The following is a 10,828-nucleotide window of genomic DNA, read 5'->3' as shown; positions in this document are numbered from 1 at the left end:
GCAGAACTCATGCGTCTCGCACGCTGGTTCTTGCCATCGCCCTTTGGGAAGGGAGTCCTCTTGCTGGGCATTTTTGCCCCAGCAGGGACCCTGGCATAGCAGCGAGCCATCATATGGCCGCGCTTGCCGCATTTAAAACAGACCACGTCTGCATTGCCCAACTCCATAGGAGTGGCATCTGTCCTCTCGGCCGACGGCTTATACCAAGCTGTCGCCGAGGCACTGTTGTAGGATTGCTCCTCAACTAAGGCAATTTGGATTGCCTCTTCCATCGTCGACGGCACCTTTCTGAAAAGGGCCTGTCGCGATGGGCCATGCCGTAGTCCGTTCATAAACGTGGGCACCTTAATGTGCTCCGGAATCGGACCTACGGTTATGGATGCGGACAGCGAGCGCATCTCTTGCACATACTCTTGCAGAGATCGCTTCGCCTGTCGCGCCCCAAAGAAGCGCGCCTGAAGCAACACTTCGTTGTTCGGCGGCTGGTACATGGCGCGAATCTTATCCTTAAAGATCGCCCATGAGGGGAACGCTTTTCTGTCCGCCATAAGCGCCGAGTAAGCCCACTCTGAGGCCTTACCGCGCAGATGCGACATAGCGTACGACACCATCCGGCTGTCGTCCTCGATGAGCTGGGCGACACCACATTGCTCCACGGCTAAAAGCCAGTGGACAATCGTGTGCGCCGCAGTTCCATCGAACTTGGGCGGGTCCATCCGAATGGGCCTCGGCTGATGCGGCCGGGCAGAGAGCATCTCAACAGTCCTGTTGAGAGCCTCGCTCCGAGCCTGCTCATGCCTCAGCTCATCCTGAGTCTGAGTGACGGACTCCGCCGCAGCATGGCTCTGTGCCTCGGACGCGGCCCTCCGCTGTCCGAGCACGAATGCCTCAAACTGCTCCAACTGAGCAACATGTTGCTCAGGAGGACTACCCAGGAGCCTGGCCAGGGCTTGTTCACCAAGTCCCTGCGCCATTAGCCCTGCCACCTCCCGATGATGTTCGGAGAGGTGGGGAAAATGAGCCCAATCAATATTGAGGCTCATCCTCACGTACACACGCAGAGATGCGGGTCGTGGGGAGATTTTCTAGTGCTACCAAGTGTAGGCGGGCACGTCGTAATGCGGCCACGCTCTGCTTAGGCACACACCCTAGCACAGCGAGGAAGCGGTTAAATCTACTTCTCTTGCGTGCAGTGAGGTAGTTGTGGTGGGCGCGTTAGCGACCTCACCCAACACACTAATAACTCTGGTTAAGTGTCGTCACGGGAGCGATAATCCGTCTCCTCGTGCGCACTTACCAAGTAGGTAGTAATTTTCAGACTGATTTATATTTAATAGAATTAAATACAAATACCTATTTTTACTAATTAAAATGTTATCTCTATAGATATCATTTAATATGTATTGCGAGCGTATCTTTATAGATACCTCGCGTAACGGATGACGCTAGCCGTCATCACGGATGACGCTGGGCGTCATCTCTTCTAATGTGAATGCACCCATGTGCATCACATCCACAAGGGTTGGTCACAAATGTGCGCCACACCCGAGTGTTGGGTCTAATTACTATTATTTAGTAATTGACTATCCCCTTAAGTACACCTAATGTACTTAACGGGAACTGTGTGACATTAGGGCAACTCTAGCCTGTTACACTTGCGCTGGCGTAAAAATAAATCGTTTTGCGTTGAATGGCGAATATTGTCAAAACTCATTCTTGTCGCTCTTCGTCGCGTGAACATTGACCTTTAGCAGTGGTAATGATTAAAAAAAAATGTGATTTGCTAAGTCGCCTGCACAAAAATTTTCTGTTTTTAAACCGAAACGAGGCGATGGATTGAGGCTTCTGCAGCATGTCATTAAAAAAGCTTAATTCTTGCGGCGTAGTGACGGTCATTGGACTGCTGAAAGATTTTCAAGTTTCCGACACCTCTCGAGCAGTGTTTAGCGCTCAGTACATTTAACCTTTTCAGTGAATGCCATCAGGGACAACGATGCTACGGATATGTTAAACGAATCTATGAACGCAAGTCGATAAAATTGAAAGATTAGGGTTTGGCACTTCGTTGCGCACATATCGGTAGGAGAACCGTTGTTGTGGTAAATTTACTTTATGGGTTAAATACCCTTTTATCCTATTCTAAAATAGTTAGTTACATAAATCCCATTTATTTTGGGTAACAAATGTAGTCGCCGCCAGATATAAATCCGGCGGCCAAAATCTATTTTAATTTAGCTAGGGTAAGGTTCTTAGATTTAAATAATTGAATAAAGTGCATTTTGCCTTTTGATTTTAAAGCGTTAAGTTCTTTTCTAAGGCTTGCGCATTGGTCTGTAAGAGATAAAAGCCTTTCTAAAGTATATCCCAAGGGCGCTAGTTACCACTTGGTTCTACGAACCCATGAATCCCTTAAACAAGGATTCCCTAAGCTTTAATGGTTTGCGACTCTGAGTTGTTAAAGCCATAAATTCAATAGACTACTCGGCCATAGTAAAATGTTAGCATGCTGGACTGCCGAAGATATTGGTGGCATTGCGTGCTGAAACGAGCTTTCGACGATCAATCTATGACGCTTTTTGATGTTTCCTTCGGTCTCTAAGTGACTCTCTGAGCCTGAAAGTCTTCCTCTGACTTTAGGAGCGAGGTTTCTCCGCTACAGCGTTCGTCGGAATGCGAGAGAAAGTACGTTCAATCCTAATATTTTAAATAGTTCTTAAAATGGTGGTTAGCGAAAAGTGATTATTTTTATATAAATTTAAATCATATTCGAACTTAAAAAACCTTCAATTTATTTTTCTGACAAATTTGTTCCATAAAATGTAAATACACAATTTACGTTACCTTGTTCAACTTATACAGCCAGTGTCTCTGTGCGAAGCGGTGCAATGGCCAAAAGTTCAAGCCGCCTCCGTTCGAGCCTTGCCTCGCTAACTCCACTTCCATTAATACTGCATCACCATGATAAACCCAAAACAATTTCATCGGCTTTATCGAATCGGTGGTCACGTCTGATACTTTACTGCGGTATCCTGTACATTTGCGGATTCGTGGTAGTATTTTGGTCTAAGCATAGAGCTCTCGACACTATTCAAGCAATATCAAACTTCCAATCAGTGGCCAGTGAAGCAGCACAAGCGGAAGAGCACGCTCGCAGTGTGAAAATGTTGCCAGAAGGTCCAAAGAGACTTCGAGAATTCCGATGCGTCGGCTGGCGAGCGACAGATAGTTGCAGTCCTTACGGCTCGAGGTTGCCACAATTAGACAAACCATGTCACATGCTGGTGCCTTACATGGAGTCAGGATACTGTGAGGTGGAGGACAAGCATACCAAGGAGAGATTTCGAGTCATGCAAAGATATTGCCGAAGCGTGCGCTCGGGAGGCCAATTTCGGTGATTCGATGCTGAACCTTTTTTCAATTTTCCAATAATTGCGAATGATGCAATAAGCAAAGCGCTTAACTCTACCTTCCTTCTGCCAAATATAATCAAGAACTCAGAAAAAGAGTCGAAGGGAATTGTAATGGTAGTGTACCCAAAAATTGTGCCGAGTGCCTATGCGTCAATCCGAGCGCTTCGAGAAGTCTTGCTGTGCTCGTTGCCGATTGAGCTATGGTACCGAAAAAAAGAGATGGACGCAGCTCCTTATTCGATGGCACCGCTGCGCCAACTTGCGCAAGTGCACAGGAATGTGACGTTCCGTGAAATTATTAATAAGAAGGCGATAGGGTTTGATGCAAAAGTGTTTGCAATTTATCACAGTCACTTTGATAGTATTTTATTTCTTGACTCGGATAATGTGCCGGTCAGAGATCCAAGTTTTTTGTTTGAATCGCAGGAGTTTACAGACACTGGTGCAATTTTTTGGCCGGATTTTTGGCATCCAAAACACTCGATTTTTAACATCCACAGCCAGTCGTTGCTGTGGGAGCTGCTTGATCAAGCGTTTGTCGATATGTTTGAACAGGAAAGTGGACAATTGGTTATTGACCGGCGACGACATGGTGCTGCGCTTGAATTGGTCAAGTTTTATTCCTTTCATACGCCCAACTTTTTCAAAAATCTAAAATTGGTGCACGGAGATAAAGATTTGTTTCGACTTGCTTGGCTAAAACTCAAGTTACCTTTTTACATGATAGACGTGCCCCCAGCTGTTGCTGGTAAGGCTATAAATAATTCGTTTTGCGGTATTGCAATGGCACAACACGACATTTATGGCGACGTTTTATTCCTACATCGAAATACCCGCAAGCTCACAGGCGAATTGAAACGAGTGCATCCTAAGACTGCCACAAGTCTTCCTGTGACTCCAGAACGGCTGCTATCCCAATCTAATGAACGCGTCATTCACACGATCGAGGAAACTAGAGAGAAATTAAAGAAAGCCTCAATTTCGCTCATGCCCACTTTGGATATTCCGGAAGTCGATGGGTATCCTGATGCAATCTATTGGACTCATCTGCTTTCTTTTCGTACGGCACCAGAGAGAAACCATTACAAGATTGACGTACATGTAGCTCTTGATGGATTCCCAAAGGGCCAGACATGCTATGGTGTGGTGGATATGATGATGAAAAACAAATACTTTTACTTTCAACCTTTTGCAAATTTAAGCTTTAGTAACCTCGAGACAGACTTGCGCAGGTATGCGATGAATGCCGCACAAATCACTCGAACGAATAAAAAGGAGCCGAACGATCTTGTCAACTGATCTTGACAGACTTTGAGATTTTTTATCGCAGAAGCAATTTCATCAACAGTATTGAAGCATTTACATACAGTAAAGCATGATATTTTCGATTGCGTCATCGATTTCTGATGCCTATTTCAGTCCAGGAGCTTTGAAATACTTTACGAAACTTAATCCGTACCTTCTTAGAGTGCAAGTTCTTTTAAAATCTTCATTTCCATATCATTGCGTGCAACTCCGACAATTTCTGTTGTCATTATGTCAATATAAGATATTTACATACTTTTGCAAGCTAGGGGTCCTTTAATATACAATACTATCCGCGATATATTCTACTGCCGATTTTGACAACAATGTTACCGCGTCATTCGCAAAATTTAACAATATATCCTCCAAGCCGAAAAATGCCGTCTCTTTCAACAAACTGGTCTTGTACATGGGTGCAGTGACAGTTGGCTGGCCGTAGCACCACTGAGCTTTGTGAAACTCCGGAGAAGCACCATAAATCTGGATACTGTATTTCTTGCACAGCTGCTGGTACGATATTATCAAAACATCCGACGGTTTCAGTGAGGCATCCACCATATATTTAATACTAGATTTTAGGTGCGACTTGACCGTTGCCTTAAGATCTCGCACCTCAAGCGAAGAAGCACGATAACGAAAACGTTGCAGATGCGTCCAGATTTTCTCGTCTGGTGTGTTCTCTGCTTCGATTCCTCCGGTTATCTTTCTAGCATTACGATGCAAGAACAATGCCTGTCCAGTTGTATCATACTGGACCATTGACATACCGCAGAATTTCGTCGCGCGCACTGTACCAGCGATTCCTGGTGGGTATGCTATCATATGAAATGGGGAGTTTGTCTTGAGCCACGCAAGGCGAAAAAGATCCTTATCACCATGCGTCAACTTGTATCGAGAGAATAAATTAGGGTCATGAAAAGCCAAGAGGTTAAGCATCCGCAGTGGTGCCGAGCACTTCGTCTTGTCGATCAATAGCTGCCCACTTTCTTGCTCAAACATATCGATAAACGGCATGTCAAGGAGCTCCCATAGCAACGAGTCATCATGAATGTTGAAAATTGTGTGACCTGGATGCCAAAAATCCGGCCAGAAAATTGCTCCAGTTTGCTCAAACTCCGGCAGGTTAAATAGATAACTTGGATCTCGGACAGCGACGTTATCTGAATCCAAAAAGAGGACATGTTCAAACTCACTATTGGTGATAGCATACACTTTCGAGTTAAAGCCTATTACTTGCGCATCTATAATGGCACGTAGCGTCACCGGGCCATAATCTTGTTGTAATTTCTTAGGAATGCCATCCAGCAATGAGGTCCCGTTTCCCATATCCATTTCAAACGCACAATACCATAATTCGATTGGCAGTGTGCAGTTAATCGCCCGCAACGTACGAATCGAAGCATATGCACTCACCAAAAGCTTTGGATAAATGACCATCACAATGCCCTCACGATGTCTCGTACGTTTCAAATTATCATCGTGAACCGCACTTTCTCTCTCGTGTTGGATCGCTGCGGCAAGTTTTGCCACTTGCCATTGAAAGCGTACAAAGTCGCTTCCATGGCGACAACTTATCGCCACACTAGGGAAAAGTGTCCCACACGCTGTATGCATGACCTCAACTTTCTGTCCCGTAGCATCATCTTCCATGACACAATAACCTCCGGCTCCACCACGTACAAACTGGTCACAGCCTCGATCTCGCGTGGGCAATTCCGTTGCCGGGAGGTTACAACTATCGGTCTGTTTCCAGCCGATGCAGCGCAATTCAGGCGGTCTGTCCATTTTTAAGAGCTGTTCCATCCAATTCCTATTGATTGTCATGCCAACGTTATTATCGTACGTGTCTTTCCATTTTTGCCGTCGCAACTGCCGCCTCCAGTGAACGTTGGCACCTTTGCCGAAATTTGAGAACGAGGCGCTGGGACCGATGCCCCACATCACGGTGCCCAGTAAATACAGCCCAATACAAGAGTAGAGTATAAATATGCGCACGCGAAGAGCACCTTGAGGAGTATTGGGTGGCGTCTGTGTTGATCCATAACGAGAAGAGGTGCGCTTCGGTGGCATTTTGACAGAGATCTGGGTCGAAATCTATGTTAACCACACTAAAAGCAACTTACTGATCATCACTCTTCCCCAATAGAAACGTCCGTGATGGCGATAGCCTCTTGGCGTCTACTAAAAGAGAGAATATGCAAGCACTAAGGCAGCTTTGGTGCTTCAGCATGCGCTCACTCAAGTCAACTCGTGGGTGAGGACTAAAGTTCGAGAGCCGCGCATGTCTGGTTTCGAACGAATTGCCACTGACAATTCGAGAAACAGTGGCAGGATGAAAAGAATAATTATTGCTATAGATGTGAAGAGCGATGGCGCATCAGGCTAAAATATGCACTCGCAGCCGCAGTATTTTGGGTAGCTGCACTTGTTGGCTACTTGTGAAGCAAGTGCCGAACATGAAGATTAAAATTCGAAAAAAATGCTCGCAGTGCTCATTTGCAAAATTCGGGAAGCAGCCAAATTACAAGGCAAATAGATTTTAACAGGATTTGAGTATCCGTGCAACAAATAGAGCGAGCGGCGTTTCTTGCAAGCTGCCCAGATCGTTTGTTTGTTTATTTTGCACTCGAGCTGTGGCGTCGTCAACTGGATTTTGATACCAAGGGGAACTTTGTACGCATCTAAGTTGCTAATACTTGTTTAAAAATCTTCTCGTCGACTTCTGTGTGTACTGACTCTCTTAATAAGCCGTTGACAAGAAGATTTTTCAACAGATATCAGCAACTCGAAGAAAGCACTTAGGTCACTATATGTCACTGAGCACTTGTAACGGGCTAAAGTTGCCCTAATGTTACACACTCCCCGTTAAGTACACTTGGTGTACTTACGGGATGGTCATTTTCTAAATTAAAGTAATTAGACCCAGCACTCGTGTGTAGTTCACATTTGTGAGCAAGCCTTGTGCATGTGACGCACATGGGTGCATTCACATTAGAAGGGATAACGCCTAGCGTCATCCGTTACGCGAGGTATCTAGAAAGATACGCTCGCAATACATATTAGTGCTATCTATAGAGATGACATTTTGATTGGTAAAAATAGGCGATTAAATATAAATCAGTCTGAAAACTACTTTCTACTTGATAAGTGCGCTCGAGGAGCCGGATTACCGCTCCCGTGAGTACTTTGACGATCAAAGTACTTAGTGCGTTGGGTGAGGCCGCTAACGCGCCCTATACAACTGCCTCACTGCACGCAAGAGAAGCTGATTTAACCGCTTCCTCGCTGTGCTAGAGTGTGTGGCCGCATTACGACGTGCCCGCCTACACTTGGTAGCACTAGAAAATTTCCCCACGACCCGCATCTCTGCGTGTGTACGTGAGGATGAGCCTCAATATTGATTGGGCTCATTTTCCCCACCTCTCCGAACATCATCGGGAGGTGGCAGGGCTAATGGCGCAGGGACTTGGTGAACAAGCCCTGGCCAGGCTCCTGGGTAGTCCTCCTGAGCAACATGTTGCTCAGTTGGAGCAGTTTGAGGCATTCGTGCTCGGACAGCGGAGGGCCGCGTCCGAGGCACAGGGCCATGCTGCGGCGGAGTCCGTCACTTAGACTCAGAATGAGCTGAGGCATAGCAGGCTCGGAGCGAGGCTCTCAACAGGACTGTTGAGATGCTCTCTGCCAGGCCGCATCAGCCGAGGGCCATTCGGATGGACCGGCCCAAGTTCGATGGAACTGCGGCGCACACGATTGTCCACTGGCTTTTAGCCGTGGAGCAATGTGGTGTCGCGCAGCTCATCGAGGACGACAGCCGGATGGTGTCGTACGCCATGTCGCATCTGCGCAGTAAGGCCTCAGTTGGTTTACTCGGCGCTTATGGCAGATAGAAAGGCGTTCTCTGCATAGGCGATCTTTAAGCAAAATTCGCGCCATGTACCAGCTGCCGAACAACGAAGTGTTGCTTCAGGCGCGGTTCTTTGGAGCGCGAAAGGCGAAGCGATCTCTGCAAGAGTATGTGCATGAGATGCGCTCGCTGTCGGCGTCCATTAGCGTAGGTCCGATTCCGAAGCACATTAAGGTGCCCACGTTTATGAGCGGACTACGGCATGGCCCATCGCGACAGGACCTTTACAGAAAGGTGCCGTAGACGCTGGAAGAGGCAATCCAAATTGTCTTGGTTGAGGAGCAATCCTACAACAGTGCCACGGCACAGCTTGGTATAAGCCGTCGGCCGAGAGGTCAGATGCCACTCCCATGGTGTTGGGCAACGCAGACGTGGTCTGTTATAAATGCGGCAAGCGCGGCCATATTATGGCTCGCTGCTATGCCAGGGTCCCTGCTGGGCCGAAGACGCCCAGCATGAGGACTCCCTACCCAAAGGGCGATGGCAAGAACCAGCGCACGAGACGCATGAGTTCTGCATCGACCACTAAGGGGTCGGGAAATGCAGGAGCGCAGTAGGGGCGGGATGCCCTACTGACGCGGACTCTGAAGCTACCCTTAAATTCAGAGTTGTGGAACAAATGGGTAGCATAGTCCCTGAGGTCTCGAAATTTCGGACCTCAACCCTGCTGGTCTATTGCGCTCATGTAAGAGGCTATGACCCGGTGATGACCCTCCTAGTGGATTCGGGTGCATCACAAAAATTTGTGAAACTCGCGGCTCTAAGAAAGAGACCGGCGATGTTTGAGTCGCTTTGCCAGGATGGCAAGCGAGAAGAGGCGACTGTTCGTTTAGCGAACGGCGCGCTCGTAAAGTCTGAGGGAGTTCAGGAAGAACGTGGTAAGGTGCTCCAGCAAGTCTTTAAATCTGCCAAGGAGATAGTAAATCTCCCAAAAATGTCGTGGGATTGTTCTTTGCCGAATTAAAGGAAGAAAGGATCCACGAAATAGTCGAACGAGTTCCAGAAGAGAACTTGGTGGACTGTTGCTCGTCGTCCACAATGGACGAGAGCGTTCAAGAAACGGATAAAAAGAAATGGTTTGCTGCTCAAAGCTGGGATGCCTTGAGAGACAGTCCGTTCTTTGATTGTTCTGTGAAGACATCGCGATGTGTTCAGAAGAAGTGCCGAGCCGCCAACCAGCAGATAGGGGCATCGGGCATGAGATATACCTCGAATCTGGCACCAAGTATTGTGTGACCAGGCAATGGCCGTTGCCGAAAGAACAAGTCGATTATATCGATGAGTTCTTCGACAAGCGAGCCAAGGCGGGACATGTGCGTGAGAGCAAATCGCCTCACTGCAGCCCGACCTTTTGTGTGCGTAAAGCCACAGGTGGATGGCGCGTGGTTCATGCTTATAATAAGCTGAACACGGCGACCATACCGACGCAAACGCCAATCCCGCGGAAAGATGTCTTGTTGAACTCCATTGGCAAGTCAACTATCTTTTCCGGGTTGGATTTGAAGGATGGCTACTATCAGGTACTCATGAGAGAGTCCGATGTAGCCAAAACGGCAGTAAGCACCCCAAGCGGTATGCTTTGGGAGTGGCTTGTGATGCCCCAAGGTTTGAAAAACGCACCAGCGACATTCAACCGAGTGGTGGCTCACGTGATGCGTCAGCACCGTGCCTACGCGCCTCATTACTTTGACGATGTATTCGTGCATAGTAGGGCCGAGGACGGGCTGAGCGCAATAGAGTCGCACAAGCGTCATTTAGACGCTGTGTTGCAGACTTTAAAGGACGCCCAATTGTACGTCAACTTGCAAAAGTGCGTCATAGGGGTCCCTGAGATACCTGTACTGGGCTGCATCGTTGGTACACATGGTGTACGAGCAGACCCAGACAAGGTAAAATCAGTAAAGGAATGGCCAATCCCACGGCATGTGAAGGATTTGCGCCAATTCCTAGGGCTCGCTAATTACTTGCATAAGTATAGCAAGAATTATGCGGAGCAAACTAAACCATTATCTGATCTCCTTAAAAAGGACACAGAATGGGTTTGGTTAAAAGAACAAGAAGATGCGTTCACATCAGTGAAGCAATCTCTTGTAGAGGCACCGGTCTTGGCATTGCCAGACGCGGATAAGCCCTTTAGCGTCGTCTGCGATGCAAGTAATTTTGCAATCGGCAGCGCGCTCATGCAGAAGGATGACGACGGCGTTGACCG

At 47.4% G+C, this 10,828-nt stretch overlaps 2 protein-coding genes across 2 annotated transcripts; one reads left to right on the top strand and one right to left on the bottom strand.

Annotated features, from left to right (window-relative positions):
* Positions 1–3,521: 3,521 nt before the first annotated feature.
* On the top strand, positions 3,522–4,709 carry CCR75_005781 (uncharacterized protein; the record flags this gene model as incomplete). Its single annotated transcript, XM_067963856.1, has 1 exon — positions 3,522–4,709. One exon carries the CDS (start codon positions 3,522–3,524, stop codon positions 4,707–4,709), a length of 1,188 nt encoding a protein of 395 aa, XP_067815980.1.
* Positions 4,710–4,991: 282 nt separating this feature from the next.
* Positions 4,992–6,785, bottom strand: CCR75_005780 (uncharacterized protein; the record flags this gene model as incomplete). The annotated part of the gene is made up of 1 exon (XM_067963855.1): positions 4,992–6,785. One exon carries the CDS (start codon positions 6,783–6,785, stop codon positions 4,992–4,994), a length of 1,794 nt encoding a protein of 597 aa, XP_067816013.1.
* Between the last annotated feature and the right edge of the window lie 4,043 nt (positions 6,786–10,828).

Source organism: Bremia lactucae, linkage group LG7, assembly GCF_004359215.1.
Source record: "Bremia lactucae strain SF5 linkage group LG7, whole genome shotgun sequence".
Taxonomy (NCBI): Eukaryota; Oomycota; class Peronosporomycetes; order Peronosporales; family Peronosporaceae; genus Bremia; species Bremia lactucae.
This window is presented reverse-complemented; position numbering and strand designations above follow the sequence as displayed.